At 46.8% G+C, this 24917-nt stretch overlaps 1 protein-coding gene across 2 annotated transcripts in view; it reads right to left on the reverse strand.

Annotated features, from left to right (window-relative positions):
- The window catches only part of Traf3ip1 (TRAF3 interacting protein 1), a 35803-nt gene that overhangs the window by 6225 nt on the left and 4661 nt on the right, over window positions 1-24917 (reverse strand). The window contains exons 3-14 of one of the 2 annotated variants that reach the window (XM_055616607.1): window positions 24451-24612; window positions 23271-23408; window positions 22757-23173; window positions 18624-18695; window positions 17664-17739; window positions 9471-9533; window positions 8441-8461; window positions 7182-7266; window positions 6688-6771; window positions 5812-5935; window positions 5540-5576; window positions 3295-3371 (exon numbers count right to left, since the gene is read on the reverse strand). In XM_055616607.1, the coding sequence (XP_055472582.1) occupies window positions 3295-3371; window positions 5540-5576; window positions 5812-5935; window positions 6688-6771; window positions 7182-7266; window positions 8441-8461; window positions 9471-9533; window positions 17664-17739; window positions 18624-18695; window positions 22757-23173; window positions 23271-23408; window positions 24451-24612 (1356 nt within the window). The remainder of the gene's footprint in view (window positions 1-3294; window positions 3372-5539; window positions 5577-5811; window positions 5936-6687; window positions 6772-7181; window positions 7267-8440; window positions 8462-9470; window positions 9534-17663; window positions 17740-18623; window positions 18696-22756; window positions 23174-23270; window positions 23409-24450; window positions 24613-24917) is intronic. The other variant, XM_055616608.1, reaches the window with a different exon arrangement.

The following is a 24917-nucleotide window of genomic DNA, read 5'->3' on the forward strand; positions in this document are numbered from 1 at the left end:
CTATTAGTGCTACTATTAATATTACTGCTGCTACAACTACATTGTTGCTCTGAAGGTCATTGAGAAAGAGCACTAAGGACACCCCCTCTGACCCCACTCTTGGAATATCAAAGCACTGGTGTGTGGGACTGGGCACCACAGAAAAGGGCATTCTCCGGAGCAGTTCCCCTTGAGAGCTGACGCGTGGCTGACGATACCACACCACCTAGCAGCCAAGTAAGAATCTGAGGAGCAAGCCAAACCACCAAGTAGGATCAAAATTGAACTCAGTTAAACAGCATTAACTGCAGTCTATTTACCTTAATTAAAATATAACATAAGAAGATTGTTTTGTTCATTAGGAGGCATTTGAAAATAAAGCAGGTAGAAAGTAACGAAGAAAATGAAGAAATAAATAATGAGACTACTACAATTTGAATCTAAATTAACAGACTTTCACTCAGTTTGGGGTTTTTTGTTTGTTTAGGGTTTGGTCTGTTGTTGTTATTGTTTATTTGTTTGCTTTTTTAAAAACAAGTTCTCGGGGGCTGGAGACCTGGCTCAGAGGTTAAGAGCACTGTCTGCTCCTCCAGAGGTCCCGAGTTCAGTGCCCAGTAACCACATGGTGGCTATGCCATCTATACTGGGATCTGATGCCCTCTTCTGGCCTGCAGGTGTACATGCAGATAGGGTACTCATCTACATTAAAAAAAAAAAACAAAAAACAAAAAACAAGTTCTCTCTGTGTAGCCCTGGCAGCCCCAAAATTCACTACACAGACCAGGCTGGCCTTAAACTCACAGAGATCCACCTGCCTCTGCCTCCTGAGTGCTGGAGTTAAAGGTGTGTGACACTACACCAGGCTAAATTACCAGACTTTTCTGGTAACCTCACTGCAAGGGCTGCATCAATCAGCCCAGGACTCAGTAACGGCAGAGACAACATGGAGAATGGCGGAAGAGGGAAGGACAGCAGTTGGAATGACAGTTCCAGACATAAAGTACAAGGAGGAACACAGTGGTGCCCAGAAGGACACCTGAGAATGAAGGATGTTTGTCACCAGGGCTGGCTCGGGAAGGGCAGGGAACCAGATCTCCACCAACAGGACTGCGTCTGGGCTGACCAGACACCTGAGGGTGAAGCACATGGCTTCAGATATGAGAAAGAACAATCTGACTACCTTGCTGCAGGCAGAGCTGATATCAGACACAGCATGCTGTGTGCAGAAAAGAGCTGAAGTCTGTATCACAAAAGAATGCAACTGCAATACAGACAGATAGTATATGGAATATGTACGTTATACATACGATTATATCCTACAAAGCACAACCAATAACTGTAGTGACAATTTTGGAGATTTGGTTTCTTTAAAATTGAAACAGAATTATACGAATATGTTTCTGTCTTAATCCCAGGTGTGGGAGGGGCTGCTTCAGACTGCCCACAGTAGCTATGATTTGCCTTGTGCTCCAGCAAAGGCATGGTTTTGCCAGTGGCGGATAGTTTCTGCAATGTGTGATGTATGAAATTCTGGGGACTTTTCAGAGGGGATTTAAATGCTAGGGCCCAAGAGGCGAGACTGCTCCCTGTTGGTTGCTATTGGTTAAGTAGTCACAGGCAAAGAAGAACAACAAAAAGAAACTAGATGTCCTGACTTCAAAGATCAAACTTGTCCCAAGGAACTAGACGCCCCTAATCAGCAGGAAGAAGTCCAATGATAATGCTGCCCCCTTTCCCTCTATCCTTTTTGCTCTCCTATCTAGTGTTAGGGTGTTGAAAGGGTGGAGAAGGGTGGAAGAAAGTAGAAGCCACAAAGTATCAAAAGACAGCTACAAATGGTGCCCAACTTGGGGCAAATGGGAAACTTGATTTCAAGTGCTATAGAGAAAACAGCATCAGATGAATGGATGAATTTTTCTTTTCAAAACACCAGCAAAAAATTTATGGCAGCTGCTAACACTTGGATATTCCATGCTCTGCTCCCAGACAGGATTTTCTGGGTTTTCTTTTTCTTCTTCTTATATTGTTTCAAAAAAGATGGGGAGAATGACTGAGAAATTGGAAAAATTGCAGATGGAAATGGAGGGATCTGAGAAACAAAAAATGGCTGAAAAGGGCAAACAAAAGGGTTCACTCTGCTCCCTCCTTTCTGAGAGGGTACAACTGGAAAAAAATGTGGGGAAAAAAAGTGGAAGTGCTTGGAAATCAAGGAGCACCAGAAAAGGCCACAGTCCTGGTGACTGAGCAAGAGAACAGGAGTTTCCCACAGGAGGAGAGAAGGAAGGACACTGTGGCAGACAGCAGTAGGGTCAGAGAAGAGCTGAAAAGAGCAGCTGCAAACAACAAAAAGACATCAAAGGTAGAGGTACGGATGGGAGGCAACCACGCGGGCAAGTCCAAAACCAAAAAGCTCTGAGGACAAAAAGGCTTTTCGTAAACATACCCTTCTACTGTTACTTCTCCATTGCTGTGACAAAGCACCGTGGCCAAGGCAAGGGTAATTTATTTGGGCTTAACGGGCCAGGGTTAGAGTCCATGAGGGTGTTGTGAAGGCATGGCAGCAGCAAGAGGAAGCTGCGAGCTCACATCTTGAACCACCAAGCAGGAAGCAGAAAGCGCAAACTAGCAAGGGTTCGAGTCTTTTCAACTCCCAATGCCTGCCTCCAGGAACACACTTCCTCCAACAAGCCCACACCTCTGAACCCTTCCTAAACAGTGCCGTCAACTAGGACCAAGTATTCAAATGTCAGAGCCAAGAGGCAACATTCTCATTCAAACCACCACAGCCACCAAAACTCATTCAAGGCATTTTAATGTTCCATCATCTAAGTGTGACTCAGCCCTTCTTTTGTGGAAGCTTTCATGTGTTTGCTGACCTTACTGGGGGCTGATGGCAGAAAGGACCTACAACCTAACAATTAAAGAAAACACATAAGTAAGAAAGACCATAGGAGCCAGACACACATAGAACTTACAGTAAGAACCAGGCCTGAAAATCCCAGCTCTTAATTGGCGATGACCCAGGGGCAACAGTCATCTGTGCACTATGCACAACAGACGGGGAGAATGAGCAGGCAAGGCCAGAGGGAAGCTATAGATTGCAAGTACAACATCTTCCCCATGTGGCCGCTGCCCCCCACAACAGGCTGGAGGGTCAAGAGCAGGACCCCACAGATGGAGCCCCACACTCTCTCTGCCTCAGCTCTGAAGGGGAATGTCATGTAAGCCCATGAACAGGATTACTGCTTGAAAATCTACTGAAAATTGTAACATCTAAAGAATTTTTTGGATACCCATGTCAGGCCTGCTCCTTACCTTCTCACCAGGCTTGGAAGACTGCTGTAATTTCTCATAATCCTTCTTCGTCTCCAAGATCTTTTTCACGAGCCCTCCTGTAAAAAATCAGTAGTTTTCAGTTAAAACTTATTATGTGCCCCAAGAAGCTACTTATTATTCTTGATTTTCATTGGGGAGACGAGAGAAATGCTAAATTCTCATTCTTTTTCTTTCCATATCAAGACATCTTCCTATTGTATAAAATGGACCATAGTGCCCCCTGCTGCTGGCAAAGACTAGTCACAATGTGTCACAGAAAGGAGTTTTGTAAATAAACAGATTATGTGCTAAAAAGAAATGTGGATTAACACAAAAAATATAACTACCCACTGCAAACAGAGCAATTCTAAAGGATTCTCAGCGCTGTTGCATCTTTCAGATTGGGCAAGAGTACTAAATTTCTTTTAGAATTTTCCGTGGTGGAAATAGCTCATGAAAAGTCGCTGTCTTACAGTGCTTTGTGGGCTGTTGGGGAGTAGTGTTAGCAGCAGCGTAGCCGGGCTGTGACCCTGTGAACCACAATGACCAGTGTGGCGTGATGCGCGCCTGGCTGCAATAGTGGCACAAACAGTATGGAGGAACCAGCCACTTTCTGGTTGAATTTAAGACCCCTTTCATAGACGCAAATGAAAGCACAGTACTGTAAATCTGGCCAAGAACCTACAGGTGGAGAACTCACCAGCCCCAGGAGAGACGGACATAGCATCAAAGCACGCTCTAACTGTGCCTCTCTCCCACAGGCCCTCGAGCCTCAGAGGCTTCTTTGTGCAGTGGGTTGTGGTTAATGTTCAAACGCACAGCTGGTCAGAGCACAGACAAGTGTCGACAGCACCCTTAGCCACAAATGGGACATCCACTTTGCGCCCCTCGCCTGCCTTCCAAAGCTTAGAAACTTTAGTGGAAGAGGAGTGAAAAACAAGAAAACAAAAAACTGGAAGCGCCACAGGATCAGGGAGGATGGAGAGAAACAGGTCTTCTGGACATGACAAGAGCTCTGTACTCAGGAACTCACTAGCAGCTGTGACTGCCTGATAAGACCTGCATTAGATCAAGTCAGTTAACACTCTAACATGAGCTGCCCTCATAACCCAGGTGCTACAGATAGTCAGTGGCTTCCGGGAAAAGGAGGGACAAGTTTTGAAGGGCGTGACTTTTGCGAGGTCATTCACGCCCAATGCACGGTCCTAGTCCATATCCAAGAGCACACAGGCAGCACGACTGAAATGGGGTTTTTGTCTGTCTGTCTGTCTATTTGTTTGTTTGTTTAATAAAAAAAAGCATACAAAATTGGGAGGAAGTGGGGACAAATTGGGTGAATCTGGGAGAAGCTAGAGGAAGAAAGGGGACATAACTATGATCAAAATACATTTCACAAAATTCTCAAAAATTAAAATACTTAAAAGTATGCCTCAGTGAGACTAAGTGGGTGAATTGTGACGTAGCCATGTGATGTGCAACATACTGCTATGAAGAGAGGCCAAGTGCTTCTGTGCTGAATGAAAGCCAGCAGACTATCAGTTCTCTCTCTCTCTCTCTCACACACACACACACTCACACACACACACACACACACACACACTCACACACACACTCACACACTCACATTTTCTAAATGGAATAATTACTCATATTTTTACCTGCTCCTATGGGGCGGGGAGAAAGAACAAGGGCTAATGTCTTCTACCTCAGTGCTGGGTTGGGTGGGATACAGTTATAATCTCAGCATTCACAAGGCAGAGGCAAGAGGATAGCCAAAAGTGGGTCTCCAGAGTGAGTTCTAGGCCAGCCAGAGCCACACAATTGGTCCTTGTCTCAAACAACAGTAACATTAACCAAACTTAGGCATTTCAATGCAGTTAGCTGAGTATGTTTAACCTTAAAGTCACAGGAATACTTACATGAATAAAAACCAAAACTGAGTTGGGTATAGTAGTACATGCCTAGAATTCCAGTGTTTAGGAGGCTGAGGCAGGAGGATGAAGAGTTTCAGGTAGCCTGGGCTATAGAGCAAACTCTATTCTCAAGAAAATGTGTGTATACAGGCATTAATGTCTTGGACAGACAAGACATGATGTCACTGTGACTAGAGCCCATACTAACGTCAGGTTCTGTGGCTCCCTCCAGGGCCACATGGAGACAGCAAGAGTGTCCCTCCTAGTACCCAGCTGGTGTAGCTAGGACAGGATGACCACCTGCATCTTCTAGAGCCCTCCTGCATGCTCACCGTGCTTCTCCTCATCCTCCAGGTCCCCTGCTGGCACCTGAGCAGAAAAGGAGAAAGATCAGCTATGCTGAATTTTCAACGCTTTTGTTAACTCACATAGCTAGATGGATGGATGGATAGATAGACAGACAGACAGACAGACAGATACAAAAAACTAAAGGAACTAGACAGCCTACTGAAAAATAGGAAAATCATATCTACAGAAACTGAAAAGCTGAAGTCCTAATTTTTTAAACATATTTATTAAAAAAGGGACTCTCTGGTAAACTAACCATTTCAATTTCTGAGATTTCTGCCAGCTGAGGGGCAGCTTCCACCACAAACTGCTCATCATCCTCATTGTCAGAATTCTGTGAGTCGATGATCACATTGGAGACAGTTTTACAACTTCCTGACCTAAGCAATAAGAGTCATTCACATTACAGTTGCCCATAAGCCACCAGATGTCATCAGTCCCATGAATCTGGAAACATCACAGTTATCAGAAAGGAGATGAACCGCCATCACCCCAGACAGGTGAAGGGAAATCTCAGGGAACAGTAGGAACAGAGAGAATACCACCTTCCACACAACAGCCTCCATGCTGCCCAGAGCTCTAGACCACCCCCGCCTCTACCTGAGCCTTGCTGGTTCTTCTGCTTCACAAACCCTTGACACCTTCCTGGTCGCTGACACTGGCTCTAAGACAGGGTGGCAGAGATGGCCCTGAAGGACACAATGACCGAAGACCTAACCTCTTCACAGGATGACAACTCTAGGCCCAGCCATCGTATCCAAAACTTCTGCGGTGTGTTCGGCTTTGCAGTTTCTTTTGCTTAACTTTTGTACAATTAATCCTTCAACTCTTTTTCCTTTCGTGCTTTGAAAGCTTTCTATCTAGAGTCAGGGAAATACCACCCAACCATGGCCCATGCATCCTGAGGTGTTCTGTCATAAACACATATATTTCCAGTCAGGAATGCATGCTGCTATATGGTCTAAGGCAATAGCCTGTCCCCACCTGTCTTCAGAAGGAAGTTTTCCCAGCACTGCCTGCTTTACCCACACCCAGTCTCTCAGCACAGGCCTAAGACCCCTGCATCCCATGGCCCATACACAAGAGAGCATGGCTCCAGGGTGACTAGAACCTCCTGACCAGGCAGCCTCACCTGTCTCCTACCAAAGTCTCGGTGCTCTCTTGTCGTTTGACCCTGGGAGGTGCTGGTCGTGCACTCCCAGGCCGAGGTATTCTTCTAAATAAATATTGGAAGGAAAAAAAAACAAAATATGAAATACATACACATTTCAAAGTGGACAAAATAAAAACCCAGGTCAGCATTAGCACTCAATCAAAGCCACTGTCACCTGACAGTCAGACACACTCGGCAGAGGAATGTGACTGCCCATAAGAGAGCACGGCTGCATATCAGAGCACGACAGACCTTTGACCCTCTGACGTTACTACAAACTATACCCAAACTGCTACAATGCTCCAAGCATGGTCATGTAACTCAGGTCCAAGAAAATGACGTCTTTTTGCTTACTTTATACACATAATTCCTTATGAGTTAGCACAAGTGTTGAATGGGCAGCAGACGCTATGGCAGGAAGCAACAGTTTGTCCCAGGGTGACCACACTCCCAAGCACTAGAGAAGGACACACCTGAGACTGGAGGAAAGCTCACTGGGGACTTCTGCATTCTCTGACACCTCAGGCTTATCTTGGCAAGTAGGTCCAGCTTCTCCTTCTGAACAGGTGACGATCCAATCAGCAACCCAAAAGGAATCCGGTAGTAACAAAAATCAATTTACTCAAATATAACTATCAACCAACTCAAACATAAATATGTGAAAAGGCCTCAATCAAATGACTGAAAACTTAAATGCACTCTTTTCATCCATCACTGATGAAGTTAAAAGACACATGTCTGACATCAAAATGTGGACATTTGGGGACACGGGCACACTCAAGCTCTGTTCAGAAACACTGGCTAACTAATCAAGGAAAATGGCAGCTAGATCCAGTCAGCAGCTTAACGCAAACACCTGAACCTAAGAAAAGGAACGGCACACATGGACAGACGGGGTGACAACCGCTCAGCCCATGACAGTGCGCTCACATGCCGGGCGCTTCACTCTAGCGTCTAACTAACCACACATCTGCCACACTGACACGTGTGGCCCTGCACGTGTGTGTGGTTCACTTAGAGACAATCCCACCACCAGGCGTCTTCCATTTTGCTACACTGGTCACCGCTTCTAAATTCTCTACACGGGGTGCTATATTCTTTTTCTGGTCAGTACAAAAGTTTGGTTTTGTTTATGAGACAAAGGCTTGCAATGAGGCCCTGAATGGCCTGGATCTCTAGTCTATAAAGACTAGGGTGGCCTCAAGCTCATGGAGGTCTACCTGCCTCCACCTCCCATGAACTGAGATTAAAAGTGTGCAGGCCCACCTAGCTAAAACAGTCTTTTCATTTCTTTTTAGTTAATTTATTTTTTATTAATTATAATTTAATCACTTTGTCTCCCAGATGTAGCCCCCTCCCTCGCCCCGTCCCAATCTCTCCCGAGTCTTTTCATTTTAATAAAAAGGCTAAACAAGCAAGTCACAAGTCCAAACTACTAAGACAATTTGTTCTACTCTTAGTTTCTATTTAAAGTAAAAGAAATTTATACTTTACAAAACAGTGAAGATAAGTTAGAATTTGAACGCTAGAAATAAACATTATATACTAGGAAGAACCCTGAAGTGTGCCCTTTTCAAAATTAAACACACACAAACATGTATAACACACATACAAGAGAGAAACTTTAAAACACAGCAAATTTATGTAAAATCTTATGGCCTATTTTCTTAAATGAGAGCTTGTGCTGCCACCGGCACACGCACGAGCACAGCACAGCCAGAGCTGCTCTCACCTGCATCGCTGGGGGAGTCGCCTGGAAGAGAAGAGCATCAGACAATTAGCCTTTGTGTAAGGGACCCAGCACAGCCAATCGCTGGGCAGTCAGAGCAAACACAGCCAAGGCCTGGGGACCTTCCAGGGACAGGGACCCTTGTGGCCTTTCTCTAGTGCCTCACCAGCACTCTGTTATGGTAACCAGCACCAGAACCACCGCACATTAAAAGGAGACTATGGCTGGGCAATGGGTGTGCACGCCTGGAACGCCAACTCTCAGGAGGCAGAGGCAGTCTGATCTTTGCGTTGGAGGCCAGCCTGGTCTACAGAGTGAGTTCCACGACAGCCAAAAAAAAAAAAAAAAAAAGAAGAAGAAGACAAAACAAAAACAAGAGAGAAGGAGAGAGGAAGAAAGAGAGAGAGAGAGAGAGGAAAAAGAAAAACCAGAAAAAAGGAAAGAGCAAAGGACTGTGGAGGAAGTATGCCACAGAGCCACGTGAAGCAAATGCTGACGTCACAAAGCCATGAGAAACATGCTGGTGTGACAGCTCGGGGCCATCAGGACCCGCAAGCTCAGCCCACCCTACAGAACTGGCAATACATCTCTACCAGCTCCCCGAGCCCTGACCTGCACCTTCACCCAGGGCCCTGTCTCTTCAAATGCTGCACTCTGCACAAACACTAAAGTGTGCACCTAAAGACTGGAGGTACCACAGACAGAGGATCACGTTTTAGGCTGTCTAAAGTCCTCCAAACAGGAGTGGCTTCGGAGCGGTAGCCTCTGAGCAGTGGCCCTGGAACCTGTTTCAGAGATTGTTTGTGGCACCCCTAAAACCACAAATGCTACCACTTCACACTCAGGCACAAGTGTCCTGCCTGTGCTACCAAGCAACGGTCTTAACTTATGGGAAAGACAGGAATGGGTCCCTTGCCACATCAGGGTACACTCAGCCCTGGCTGCACTCTGAGAAGACACTGGGGCCTAGCAGCTGGCTTCCTCTGGGTGCTTAGCCTCCTCCTACCAAGAGGTGCGAAGGGGTCATTCTTACCTTTCTGCTTTACCGCCAGCTCTGGCTCAGCGCTCTCCCGCCACAGACTAGCTGGGTTATCATCTGAAATACTAGTTCAGTTAGTATTGGCTTCTTGGATCTGACATAAAGAGTTCAAAGTTGGGCCCGGGACTGCACCGCGAAGGGCTTGTGACAACGTGGCTAAGAGGCTGCCCAGCATTTGGCGTGGGAAGTGTGCTTTCCCACACTTCCGCATGCCCAGGCTGACAAGGGTGGCTTTTGGTGCGTGGCTCTGGGACTGATGCAAGAGGAGCACCAAGAGCCTGGCCGGGACTTCAGGGCAGCTGGGATCTCAGAACTCCCCAGGCAAACAAGCTGGCCCCACCTCCCTACTGCTAGAGCCATTTTTACCAGCTCCGACCAGCCAGCCCTGAGAGCCAAGCTTCACACAGCTGGCACATCAGGAAAGAAAGAGAAAAAGGGAAATAACCTTTGTCCTGGTACACATCCTTCAGCACATTAAGGAGCCCCAAATACTTTCTGCCAATTATGATGTTCAAGTCTCAAAATTGGAAGAAATTCATAATGTGTGGAAAACAAAATTCTTCCAATATTAAAAGCAAAAGGGAAAAGAGGTGCTCATAGGCTACGCATGGCAGGAGCCTAACTCTGAAAGTGACCTGTCGCTCAAGGGCCCAGGGAAAACAACAACAGAGAACAGTCTGCTCCCCAAAACTCAACTGTGTAACTTCCTAAACCCATTCAAGGAAACAGTTCACACCACAACCTGCCATGAACTGTCAAATGGCCACTCTGGTTCAAAAGAATGAGATAATATGCTGCTGTGTGGCTTTAAAAGAAAATTTTTCTTCCATTTATAAAAATCCATGAAACACAGCCAAGGAGTGAGCATGACAGTCTAAGACCTAACAGCAGGCTGGTCCAACGGCTGCAGGCTGCCAATAGCCGGGAGTCACTAAGTCCAAGCTGTGTCGTTAGCCTTGGAAGTGCCAAGCATTTCTGCTCTACAAAAGTCAGCACCATCCTGACAAGTGCAGAAACACCCCATCTGTCTGTGGGGTGCCTGCCTTTCTTAGTGTATTGATTTTTGGGTGCGGTGCTGGGATTCAACCCAGGCCCAGCCTGGCACGTGCTAGCCCAGCATCTGCCTCTCTGCTCAGACACGTCATACACTTTTACCCTCCTCACGCTCTCCTGGTTTTGTTTCGTTGGGCTTGTTTGGTTTGGGAACTCTGTTTTGTTTATAGGATATAGCTTGCTTGATGTAGCCCCAAACTCAACATGCAGCCAAGATCCTCCTGCCTCCCGGCAAGTGATGGGATTACAAGCATTCACCATGAAGCGTAGCTTCCACAGTCCTCTTTACACTTTTTATTTTGGTTTTCTTCTTTGGGTGAGGGGATGTGATCCATGGGTGTGGACAAACACACGGAAGTCAGAGACAATGGTAAGAAGTCGGGTGGAAGTCAGTTCTTCCACCTGTATATGGGTCCTGAGGACTCAACTCCAGCCAGGTTCCACGGCTAGCACGTCTAGCCGAGCCACACTCTCCCGTACTCAGATTCTTTACGACTCTGTTGTTGTGCTGGTGCTTCCCATGGAGGTTAGCTACTGAGGCGAGGCTGCTGTTAAATCTAATGGCATAACCACATTTTCAGACGGTGGAAAACAGTTGATAAATAACTAGAACACAGCTTGGATTTTAAGTAATAATCAGAGAACAATCCTGTCCAGTGTGGCTGTGTCAGAGAATGCCTATTCTGGTATAATGGACTTGGGGACTGCCCGCTGAAGTGTTTCTAGAAAATTATCATGTTCCTTCTTGTACATTGTGATCAGTCCTAAAAGCACACAGCTAAGGTGAAGCAGTATGGACGTCTCAAACTTCACCTGAGGCCAGGGCACTGGGGAACTGCATTGTTGTACTTTTGATAATAGCAATAAAACAAAATGAGTGAAAAGTGAGTAAAATAAAACGGTGGCTTAATGCACCAGAAAAGGCAGGAAATGTCCATATAGAGAAACCAGCACACAAGGTCTCCCTACAACACAGCATGTAAGAAGCAGGTGTTCAACTCTTGTTGAGGTCATCAACACACCTGAAAAACTGAAGTGGTAACAAACCCACACGCTCTCCTCTGGCAGCCCACAGTAGCACCTGTCATGTGCAGGCCTGGCCAGCCAGCAGATGGCTGCTTTAGTTGAAAACACAGGCCAGGATATGGTGCAAACCTGCCACCCTAGCCAGGTAGAGGCAGAGGATCTTGAGTCCACAGCCAGCCTACTCTACATAATGAGATCCTATCTCAGAAAGAAAAAGGACTGGTTTCTCTCCGAAGACTAGAACTAGAAATGAAAGGCTGTCACAGGGAAAGGACACTCCAGCTGACACCAGGACAGTGGATCTGGAAATCAGACTCATGCAAGACACTGAAGAAGTAACAGCTGCTGGTAAATTCCATGACAGCGACCAGGCAGGCAGGGTTAGTTCCTGCCTGAGGCCTGTGCAGTAGCAGAACACAGTGGCAGAAGGTCGGGGAAGAGGTGCCGGGGCACTCCTGAGCCACGGCTCAGCCTCTGGCCACTGACCTAAACCCACAGTGGCAGCCCTGCTACCCAGGGGCGGCAGAGAAGCCAAACCCTGATCACCCCACAAGGGGGCAGTATGGGAGCAGCACTCTGCTCACTCCACCAGGGGGCACCAGGTTTCACTCTCATCTACAGTTTATACTTAAAAACAGAACTTATGTTTTCAAACTTGTAGATAAGATTTATAAACTGTTCAATGTAAGCCTAAGAATGGTTTCAACTTATTTTAAATCAATGGTCCCACTGGGCTGTCAGTTAGATGGATTCCATCTAGCTCACTCTCAGAGAAAGTATCTTCATACCCACATGTAATGAAGAGCACAATGGCACAAGAACACGGCTCAAGGAATCACCTGAAAGCCTGCTCCAGGCCAGGTGGGTAGCAGAAGAGGTGGGAATCGTCTACTGGTCTTAAATGATTCCCAAGTCTAAACAGACAAGCCTCCCTCCCAGTTCTCACCACCACCTCTAAAGGGGGAACCCCAAATAAAATATACTATAGGAGACATTCAGTGCAGACCCCTGCCCTCCACATGCACACACATGCCCAGATCATACATGCAAAAATAAAAACAAACTGTACAAAATCTGGAAGATACAAAGCAAGTTGAGCCTGGAAAAATGTTATCTTCTCCTAAAATCAAAACTGGCATCATGTTTTCCCTTGAGTGCAGCTCACGGATTCTGTCTCTAGAGTCTATGGTTTAAAGCCTACGCAGACTGGGTGCCTGGCAGTCAGGGTGACCCTGTATACTTTTTTCCTCTCCAGCCCTAACTGTACTGAGTGTCACAATGTGTCATGTTCATGCTCTTTAAGGCCTTTAAAAAAAATGTGTTTATACTTATAATTTGGTGTGTGCATATGCGTGTCTTTGTTGGAAACAACACACATGTTGAGGTCATGTGACAACTTTGTGGGAGTCAGTTTTCTCTTTCTACAATGCAAGTTCCAGGAATCAATCTCAGGTTGCCAGGATTGGCCGGAGACATCTTTACCTGCTGGGCTGTCTCACTGACCCACTTTTTAAGGCTTTAATGGTAGAGAATTTGGAATGAAACAAGACAGAGGCAATGAGAATATAGAAACGTAACTCCTCTGTGGAGCAATCAACATTATCTTACTATCAGTATCAAGAGGAGCAAAATGCCTTGACTCACACCTTCCATGTTATGCACATACACTGTACCTGTCAAACACATGTAATGTACTTATTATGTACATGTAATATACAGATAGGCAAGTAGCTAGGCATGGCGCACGCCTGCCTGTCATCCCAGCAACTGAGATGCTGAGGCAGGAAGGTCACTGTGAGTTTGAGACCAGCCTGGGCTATAGAATGAGATGTTCTCTCAAAAAAAGAAAAGAAATGGGAGGGGGCTTAAAGGTTTACTTCAAGCTGGCTTAGTAAAATTATCATGGAACTTAGCAAGATAAATCAAATTTAACAGTAAGTCATGTCTCTGATCCTTGGCACACGGGGAAAGCATGAACATTAAAGTGCTTGGAATAAAGCACTCTGCAGCTACGCTGACATGTAAACATTCTGTATCAAAATTGTGAAGAATTTAAACTGAAATGTAGGTTCTCTCTTAACAGCAACACTGACATGAACTGTTTCGTGTCGTCACCGCAACTGAAAGATGACTGAAGTAAACTGAAGGATACATTTCTCTTACCTATTTCTGAAGCTGTCGTCTCCTGATCTGGCTCGTCATTTAGTCCCGACACTATGGAGTCTAAAATCTTAGCTGAAATATTATCCTCTTTCCTTCCTGACATAAAACAGTTAACAGCAGATTAAAATGCTGTAAGGAGTTTCATACTTGGGTCGCTTTAGTTGGGATTTACAGGGCTACTATCAGGGTCACCAGCAAACTGCCTTGTCCAACCAGTGCTCGACTCTCAGCTGCCCCAGGACATCCCTCAGAAGACTGAACAAGATACCCTCTCTCCTCTCCGACATGTCCTTCCTCAGATGTCAGGTCACTCTCTCCAGCTTTTATCTAGAGCCCCCACCTTCCAATCTTGCTCTCTGCTTCTCTACCCACCTGTGTTCACCACCATCCAAAGGCTACACTGACCATCACTGCAGACTAAGGGCCCTCATCTGTGCCCTCACCTCCTGTTTCCATGGCTCTCCCTCACCACAGCCTAAACAACCCATACTTTATGCACACAGATATGCACAATCTCCACTTGCTGCAGACATCCCAAACCTGATTGTCCAGAGTTCTTGGCAATGCCATCTGACCTACCAACCAGCACCTCCACCCCAAGTCTGCCAGAAGGTTCCTCCCTGTGAGTTCTTTCTTTCCTAACTGGTGGCATCCAATACGTCATCTGTACTGCCAATCGAGCCTAACACTCAGCTGCTCCCATCATGACACCGATATTTCTCACCTTCAATCACTGTCATGTCTCAGTGCTACAAACTTCTCACTGTCCTCCAGCCTCCACTCCCACCCTCCAGAGCCAAATCTCATCTCTACCCTGTGAAAATCCCACCAAGGCCTTCTGCTCATACCTGCAGTCCACACAGCCAGAAAGACAGTTTCTCAGGGCCTGCCAGCTGATACAGGCCCTTCTCCAACCACTCTCCCTTTCTCCACTCTAGCCTACAGCTGGGCTTCCGCCATGCATACAGGCAAGCCTGCAGCAGCTCATGGTCTCTCCTCAGGGCCTGCTACAATGCCTCTCTCTCCCCAGGCAGCTCTAAACAGAGGCCTGGCTCAGTGAGGCTCTTCTTGCCTGAGTCTCTCATCCCTGCTTCTCTTGGGTTCATTTTCCTTCAAAAGAATTATCACTAACACAAGTTTGTACTCCAGCAGTCTCTTTATACTTTGAATTCTGTCCAGGAAAGAAAGGAGGGTTCAAATGGGCAACCTCAGTCCATTAGAGCAGGTCATGGCAGCTCACTGGGGCACCCCTACAGAGCCCATCTACTATAGCCTGGGAGACCCCCGGGCCCGAGGCCAGAGGCCATGCAGTGGCAAGCCCTGAGTGGCCACCCTCTGTGGTCAGAGATAACCCAGAAGCAAAAGACCAGACAATGACTAGCTCCACTCACAGACACTCACTCCCCAGCCTCACTACTGCTCATGAGATCTTACCAAGCTGCTTCATGCTATGGTCCTTCTTAGCTTTACGGTAGGAAGCGTTATGTTCTTTTTCAGGGGAAAGGCTATTTTCATTGGCTCTAGAGTCCCTTCTTCCTGACATGAAATTGCACAATGGAAATAAATGTTAAACTTACAAATGCTGCAGTTACCATGCAAGTGAACTAAGATGAATTCAGTAAGTTCTGACATAAAGAACTGCTTCTGAGTAAGTATCATATTCTCATGCCAAGCCTCTTAAGTGCTATAGTGGTTCCAGAAGGGCCTTGGGAGTCTATTTATGCCCAACACATGTGCCCGAATCCTTTGTTCTTTGTAATGGTTGCAAATCTTATACTGTAAGCAAAACACCCATGCCCTGTGTCCTGGGCACCTCTGTGTCAGGACATTAGCTCAACTGGTGGCCCACTCAAGACAGAATGTCTTCTGCGATGCCAGCTTTGCTGAGGGAAGGGCCTCTGGTGAGCCAATGCCTGGCTAGTGAGAGGGTCAGATCAAAGTTGACTGAACTGCTGCCAGCTCAGGGAAGGTTACGGTCATAATTCCTGCAGGTCCCTGATGGTAAATTCTCTCGGGGATCACAGAAAAGAGGAGACACAGAGAAGAGAGAAGAAGAGAGAAAAGACAGACAGTGTCACAATAAAACACTAAGCATCTACAAACTACCAAGTATTAGACAGAAGGGTGTGAAAATGCACGCCTGTAATCCCAGCTCTAGCCTGCTGGACTACAAAGTGTGTTTGAAGCCAGCTACAAACAAAACAACCACGGAAAAGCAGGGTGAGGAGTTAAAAAGACTCCCAAAAAATCAAATTAAAACAACACAAGGTTATTAACAATCACCTCAACTAAATGACACCCCAGCACATTACACACAGCCGACCAACTTCCTGAATTATGGAAGACGTAGTTAACACGTCGTGAAAACCTGACAAGTCAGTCTGCTTACTTTATGGGAGTAGGGTAAATACGAGTGGTAAATGGATTTTTAAAAATTATCTGAAAGAGCCAGGTGGTGGGGGCGCATTTAGTGCTCAGAAATGCAGAGGCAGGAGGACCTCCATAAGTTCAAGGCCAGCCTGGTCTACAAAGTGAGTTCCAGGATAGACAAGGCTACACAGAGAAACACTGTCTCAAAAAAAAAAAAAAAAAAAAAAAACAACCCTACCTGAAAGCAGCACTCAGGAGGCAGAGGCAGAGGAGTCTGTAAGTTCAAGGCCAGCCAAGGCTACATAGTGAGACTTTGTCTCCAAAAACAAAACAAAAAAGCAGTTTAAATAAAACTTATTTTAAAAGAACAATGGCAGGAAGCAGGTAGGAACAGAAGACATGGTGTCCCAGAGGCCAGGGAAGGACAGTTAGCCAGGAGACCATCCTCACTGACCCAGAGCCTCAGCTTACACCATAAATTAAAATAAGGAATTTATTCAAAAGGCTAAAGAGTAAAAATATCCAATAAAACATGTTTTCGTGTCTTAAATGTTAGCCATATAACCAAAACCCACAAGTAGCTAAAATATGAAGCACTTAGGCAAGAGAGACCCAGTCCAGTGAAACAGAACTGAAAAACTAAAGAATGTTTAAACACTGTAAACATCCTAACAAGTTCATGAAAATGGGCACACAACTGGACCCCACAGGAGTCAGGCCAGTGAAACAGGCACATCTGAGCCACCAGAGAGCTACAACAGGGGGAAACACAGTCTCACTAGGAATTACATTCCCACCTGTACCTGTGAATCTGGGAAGCTTCGAGGCACCGGAAGGGGTGGGGTGAGCTGTCCATGGGGCCTGTGACTAAGAACCACCATCACCCTCACCCTCATGCCAGCGCTGCCCCGTGAGCATCTCCCACAGACGGCAGACACAGGAAAAGGCTTTTCAGCACAAGAGGTCGCCACTGCATCTCACAGGCTGGGTGAGAGGTCACTGCTGAAAGAAAAGCCCCAACCGCCATATTCCTGTCGCTGATGATGCCACAGGTTAGGAAGACAGTGATTTTTCCAGAACTACTACTGCTCAGCCAAAGCCACTTCGCACTTCAGGGAAGTCAGTAAGCCTCCAATACCAGCAGCTGTCCCAGGCTCCCCAAAGCTCTCTGTCATGTCTGCTGGTCTGCTGAGCATACCCCAGGCCAGGCCTGTGAGCTCAGCTCTCAACATGATTCCTTCTTCAAGTGCAACAGCATCTGCCCCTGGGCTCTGTGTCCGATCTGCAACAGGCTAAACTCTCTCTGCCAGAGTGGAAGAGCCAGTGAGACCGAGATGACTGACAAGGAATTCAGAAAAGGATGTCAACAGGTTCTCCTGCCATGGCTGGTGTACGCTTGCACATGTATGCACGCCCCTCTGTAAACATGAGCAGGAGCCACACTGTCCAGTTTCATCGCCTACTTCTCCCAGTGTGGCACTGCTGTGCTCCCTAGGATCTCCTTCTGCTACACTCTGGCCAGACACAGAAAGGCCGGCCTACATCTCAGCTACACGCTCAAGCAGCTTGCAATACCTTCCAGGCAATTCTTAGATCGCCGTTTTGATGCTTTCGATAACGAGGTCCTGGATGTTCCCACAGAAATCTCAACCTTCAGGAAGAGAAGAAAAGGAATGACTTAGGACACCGTACATCAGCTCTACCGGAACTTACTTCTCAGACTCTGCTGAAAGAGTGTGATGTTGTGTGACCACACCCCCAACCTGAGGTGACAAGTGGAGGCCCTCAAACCTCCTTGCCCTGCAATTAGATCTGTCTGTGCCACTTACCATGAGAAACAGTGTGAGATGCACCTAGAAGGGGCCTGCCTCTGTGGCCACACAGTCCTAGAGCTCAAGGACAAGACACTAGTCAAATTGTGCTATGCAATAGGTGATTTCCTCACTGACTCAGCACCTCAGGGTGTAGAATTTGCACTGACTAAGATGCCCTAGTGTTAATTAGAACAGGTGTGAAGGCACACACCTCTAATTCCAGCACTCAGGAAGCAGAGACAGGCTAGTCTCTTGAGTCTGAGATTGACCTGGTGTAGAGCAAGTTCCAGGACAGCCAGGGCCACACAGAGAAACCCTGTCTCAAAAAAAAAAAAAAAAAAAAAGAAGGAGGAGGAGGAGGAGGAGGAGGAGGAAGAAGAAGAAGAAGAGAAAGACATTGCTTCCACCAGGTGGCCTGTGGGCATGTCTGTGGGGCATCTTCTGGATCGCTGAGTGATGTGGGCAGTACAACCTGTGGCAGGTAGGCTGGGACTACAGAAAAACAGCTGACTGGGAGCCTGAGAGCAAGGCAGCAAGCATTGTTCCTTTACGGTTCCTGCCTCCAGGCTCCCGTGACAGATGACAGACTGCGATGTGGAAGAATAAGGCAAATAAGCCCTCACTTCCCCCGGGTCGGTTTTGGTCAGTGTTTTATCATGGCAATGGACAGCAGACATAGACAGACAGACAGGCTGACAGGCAGGCTGTTTTTAAAGGTTACCTCCATCTCTGCTTTGGCATCTTTGAAAGATCCATCTGACAACTTTTTAGACACCTCTCCTGAGCTGGCTGACTGTAAAAAGAAGAAGAATCCTTTTTACACTCCAGAATTGTTAAAATCTGTAATATTTACAGAAAGAAAACCAAGATACAGTACATGACCCTGGGGAACAAACAAGACCATCTCTCACATGATAGCACATCGCCACTCTGGGTTTGACAACCATGTTATTCTGCCTACAAGTCCCAGGAGTCTTCTAAGAAAATTGCAGGAGACCTAGAGACACCATTGGGCATGTAGGGCCTCTGAGGAAATCACACAGGACACCCAAGATCCAGGAGTCTGTGGTGGTGTGACTGCCAACCCACCCCTGTCTTCTGAGCATCTCCTGCTACTAGAGTAAGCTCAGATGGAAGGACTCATTATAGCACAGGTGAAAGCACTGTCAGGGACCATGTGAGTGCTGCAAATACCTTCTTATTCCGTAAACCAGTTCTCTGAAAGATCTGGACTAAAGGAGACAGTCTGCCCTCACTGAATTCATGATGAAGGTATGGAATGGGATCATTAGTAATTACTCAGTCAGGGCAGCCTCACATTCCCACAGCCCTAGCTCTAACCTCAGAGGGCAAAGGCTGAACCAGCAGCTTAGGCTCTGGTGCCGCCTTGGCACCCGGCTGACTGCACACGTGTTTGCACCTTTCTTCACCAAAATCTACCAGGCAACTTGAGGCCATCTCCTCCTTCTAAACAGAGAGTAAAAGGAGGGCTGGGAACTGGCCAGGGCAGAAGTGACTGTAGCAAAACACGAGTGGGGTCCTTTGTGAGGGGTCTCACAGTAGCTCACATATCTGCAGACACTTCCAGCCACAGTGAACTTTACTATTGGTTCCCCAGATTCACAGCGCTCAATAAAGGCACCTCCAGATCAACAACAGACAAACCAGATAAACAAAACCACGAGATCTCAGCAAACTGAACTTCACTTGACTGTGTTCTCCTGTCCTTTGAAACAAAACCACCATCACTTGCTCTTGGCCCTTATCCAGACAGCCCTCTTTGGAACTGCCTTTCTCTGTGAGAGACTCAGCGTCAGCAGCGTTAGTGAGCATAACATGGGGATGCTTCATCTGCAGTTACAAAATACAACAGAACACACTAGTGCCTCTAAAAGCCCAGCTCAACGAAAACTGTCTTCTTAGGACACTAAAAAGAGGTAACAATAAGAAATAACTGATTTCCAAAACTCACCAAGGAACCCAGGTTGTTATGACAAGGGTACATTATAATACCAAGTACAATACTCCAGGATGTGTAAAAGTGAGGGAGGTTAAAGTGACTTAAATAGCAAACATACAAGTAATTGTCCAGCAGAACACTAAACACAACTAGCAGTGAGGCCATGACGGTCTCATTGCACCAGATCCTGAGAAGGAAACTCACTGACACCCACAGGCAGTCACAAGATACCAGCAAGGCTGGTCCTACAGAACCCATTCCCCTCCCAGTCACATGGAGATGCAACACAGAGCAAGACACTGCCATAGGTGGGTTTAGAACCCACCCAGATCTCGGGTGTCCCGTGGCCTGCAGCTGCAGAGCAGGTGGCAATCAGCCTCTCTAGGATGCTTTGCCCACACTGGGCCACTAGGACATCTGGACAAGGACCACTAACCTACGAAGGTTGATCTCCACTGGGATCTAGAGTCACCTGTGAGAGGAACCTCTGCACATGGGATGAAGGATTATCTAGATTTAACTGGACTAGGAGGGCGTGCCGACTGTGGGCGGGACTGCTTCCTGGGCAGGGGTCCCCGGCTGAGGATAAAGAAAAGGTGAGCTGCTTCAAGACTGTGCCAAGTCTCCAGGGCCTGCTGTCGTATCCTCTGCCAGACTACACCCTGGAACCTAAGCCAGAGGAAACCCAAACTTCCTTAAAAGTGTTTCTTGTGAAGTATTTGTCAGAGCACTGGGAAAAGTGACTGGTGTGTGTTCCATATACAGGGCCAGTCCAAAGTCACCTGCACTCAGGAGGCAGTGAGCAGCTGAGGAATTTTCTGGCCAACCTTAATTGTACTTGAAAATGTCATGAAACATGAATTACAGGAAAATGGAAGTCTTGTAAAAAAAAAAATCTTTGAAAGTAGGTCTAATCCTTAATAGGCCCAGTTATTGTCCATGCTCCAAGGGAGACCACGCCTACAGGTGACATCACCTGTGCGTGTGGCTGACAGTGCCAAGGCAAGGGCATCGGCCTTCAGAAACAGCCAGGCTCCAGTGTATGATGACAGCAGGCAAAGGACCTTTGAATCATCTAGCAAGACAAAGCAAGGCCAATGGCAAACGGCTCCCGCTCCAAGCTGCTGCCCTCTCTATAGGCCTGGCAAGGAAACATCAAACTCTGAAGACAGATGACATTTGACAGCATGATTCCCTGCCTTCCTCCATGAATTCACCTTCCAGCACTCCAGATACTTCTTAAGACACCATTAACTGATCAACACCATCCAGAGTTCACGACCTGAAGAACCCACAGCCTTGCCTGGAAGCTTGATTCACTCCTTCACCTAGTGTCGACTGCGTACCCACTATGCGCCGGCACTCTATTAGGCCAGGAATCCAACAACGAACATTAAGTATCACCACAGTATGTGCTTAAGGATATTTTAAATGTTTGAAAGCTTACAATAATGCCAAGTTAAGTGGTTGAACTACAATTATAAGTGGCAAAAACATTTAAAGTTTTTAAAAACTGGGCCAGTAAGATGGTTCAGTGGGTAGAAGCATTTTTCATGCAAACCCAGCAACCTGAGTTTGATCTCCAGAAGCCAGGATAAAGGAAGGCGAGAACCAATTCTGAAAAGTTGTCCTCTGGCCTCCACACTGTGGTGTGCACACACCCACATTTACACACACTTCATACACCCATACATAACAAAAATTAAAGTATAAGTAAAAAAAATTGTTTAAAGAAAAGACACCTGGCAAGAAACTGGTATCTCTTTGAATTACTTTAAAGAATCAAAGACCAGCCACAATTCACAATCCCAAACTTTCCAAAGTCCATTATAAGGATGAAAGGTGTACCGCCTGGTTTTATGTCAACTTGACACAAGCTGGAAGAGAGAAAAGGAGCCTCAGTTGAGAAAATGCCTCCATGAGATCCAGCTATGAGGTGTTTCCTCAATTAGTGATCAGTGGGAAAGGCTCAGCCCATGGTAGGTGGTGTCATCCCTGGGCTGGTGGACGGGTTCTATAAGAAAGCAGGCTGAGCAAGCCATAGGAAGCAAGTCAGGAAGCAGCGCTCCTCCATGGTCTCTGCATCAGCTCCTGCCTGCAGGTCCTGCCCTGCTCCAGTTTCTGTCCTGACTTCCAATGGAGAACTATGATCTGGAAGTATAAGCAGAATAAACCCTTTCATCTCCAACTTGCTTTCTGGCCATGGTATTTTGTCACAGCAACAGAAACCGTAAGACAACAGGTGCAGGAGCTGAAGAGATGCTCAGTAGTTAAGAGTACCTACTAACAAAAACAAACAAATCAAAAGCCAGGCAGTGGCAGCACCCGCCTTTAACCCACCACTTGGGGAGGCAGAAGCAGGCAGATCTCTGTGAATTTGAGGCCAGGCTGGTCTACAAAGTAATTCCAGGACAGACAGAGCTACACAGGAAAACCCTGTCTCAAAAAACCAAAACCAAGCAAGCAAGCAAGCAAAGCTCCTGCTAAGTCTTGCAGAGAAGCAGAGTTCTATTCTCGCACCCATACATCAGGCAGCTCACAATCACCTAGCCTCCAGCATACATGACACACATTCACGCATACACGCAAAAAGAAAAAAATTAAAGTCTTCTAAAGGCAAAAGTAGGACAGATGCCGTTTTAGAGAGCACATCCTGCTCTCCCTCAATGGGCCTTGGAGATGGAGGAATGGGTTAGGCGAGCTCCCAGCATCCACACGGCAGCTCAAGCCTTCCTGGAACTCCAGCAGCAGCTGTGGAGATTCCCTCTCCTACCCTTCAGGGGGTCTGCACAGACATGGTGCACATAAATTCATTCAGGCACACACAAAAACATGAAAATAACAGACAGACAGACAGATCTAAAATAAAAAAGAAGTCTTGGTGGCGACCATGCCTTTTTTTCTGGTTTGTCTGCATCTCTGCTTTTCTCCCTGTCAGGATCCCGGGAATGTTCTCCGTTCTTGGATTTCCGCCGTTCCCGGTCTTTTCCCTTGTCTCGGTCTCGGTCCTTCAGCCTCTCTTTTTCTTTCCCACCCTCACCCCTCCTGTCCCTGTCCCTCTCTGCCTCTCTGTCCCGGTCTTTGCTGCCCCTGTCCCTGTCCTGCCTGGCCCGAGCTCTGGCTTTCTCTCGCTCTCCCTCTCTGTTTCTGTCCTTGTCGGCGTCTTTGTGTCGGTCTCTGTCAGACTCCTTTGGCTTCTCCTTGTCCCTCTCCCTGTCCCTCTCCCGTGACTTGTTCTCGTCCTTCAGTTCCTCCTTCTGCTTGTGCTCTGCACTTGTGCTCCTCTCCTTTACCTCAGAGCTTCTTTTATCCTGAAAAAAAAAAAAAAAACATACATGTCTGTCATTGTTAATATTGTCCTTCAATTATAAAGACTTGCTGTGTCAGAAGTGTGCAACCTACACTCACCTCTTTATAAGTTCTGGACTCTTCCTCCTTCACATTCTTATTGTCAGACTCATGTGCTTTGGAGGTCCGTAAGGCCCGTCCTCTCGAGTCCCCCTTCTCCCCAGCTAAGACTCTCTTCACTGCCTCATCACTGGAGAGCTTGTAGGCCATGCCAGGGAAGGGAAAATGATGTTAGCACGTACAAACAATAAAAGTGCAGCATTCAAGGACAGTTCATTAAACAGATTTTCTTCCTACCATGAAGGACATTTAAAGAATAAAATATTAAACGAAAATGTTAGTGACAAAGTACGGCATCTGACAGCTTTACTAACGACACAAGCTAATCCTGCCACCCCTCCACCCAAACCATCAGTGTGGACACATGTGTGGTCCAGTAACCCAAGCTGCAATACAAATATCTTCTCACAGAATCCCAGGATCCAATCACCACACATGTATTAGTGCAGCTATTTCAGAAGAAATTTAAAAATTATACGATGAGGGAAAAGTGGAGCCGGGGAACCAGCATGGTGCCATCCTCTGGAAAACAGCCTGGCAGCTCCTCACAAAATTAGACAGAACAGTCAGGAGACGCAGCTACTGCACTCCTGGCTTAACACCAAAAGAACTGAAAACCTGTCTGCAGAGACAGCTCCAGTCTACACTCCGAGTGGCACCATGGATAACGGCCAGAATGTGGAAGCAGCAGATGCCCCTTAACAGACAGCAGCTAAACAATGCCATCTACCCACTAACAAAGCGGGGAGAACACTGACCCATGATGGGTGGATGAGCTCTGAGGCCCCACTAGTGAAAGGACAGACACTACCACATAGGCGGACAGTCAGACTCACGGTAGCAGAGAGCGGAAGGTTGCCACTGGGGTGGGAGGAGGGGGAGGCGACAGTACATTCGCATCTGATGGGTACACAATGTGAGTTTTGCAAATGAAGACTGTGCCACAGTGATGGCCACACATCACTGATGCATTCAAACTACAGAACTTACGCCAACTGAGGCAGCTATTACCTCAAGCCCCATCAAAAGCACATTCTGGCTGCGCACCCTCACAGCCACCCAGGGCACTGGCAGCTCTCAGCAGCAGCCCTGCACACTCATACACCTGCTCCAAAGGAAAGCATCCCACAGCAGCTCTGCCAGTCCAGGACAAGCGCCTCCCAGGAGGGCCTCTACCTACCTTGTTGAGACAGCACTTGCCAATCAATTGAAGCAGCTCATTGGTTCTCTCCGGTTCATGCCCAGCCACAATTTTAGCCGGTTTTGCTGCCAAGGGTTCTCCTGACACCATTATGACCACATCTATGGCCTTCTGTAGAAAGCTAATTTTTGCGTCTTTATCCTGAAATAGTTCCATGTAAGAGACAAACATTAAAATAAGTACTTCGGGGCTGGAGAAATGGCTCCTACAGTAATTGAAAGCGTACAGCGCTCTGACAGAGGACCTGGGACGGAGAGAGTGTAGGGAGCACTAAGGGATTTGGAGGGAGGCAGTGGCAGATGGATCTCATCAAAACACACTGCATAAATGTATGAAATTTTCAAAAAATAAAAAATATTTTACAATAAAATGTTGATTTTTTGTTTTGTTTTGGTTTGGTTTATGTTTTTTTGAGACAGGATTTCTCTGCTTGTAGCCCTGGCTAT

The sequence above is a fragment of the Psammomys obesus genome, unplaced genomic scaffold, assembly GCF_907164565.1.
Source record: "Psammomys obesus unplaced genomic scaffold, mPsaObe1.curated_primary_1811, whole genome shotgun sequence".
In the NCBI taxonomy this organism is placed as follows: Eukaryota; Metazoa; Chordata; class Mammalia; order Rodentia; family Muridae; genus Psammomys; species Psammomys obesus.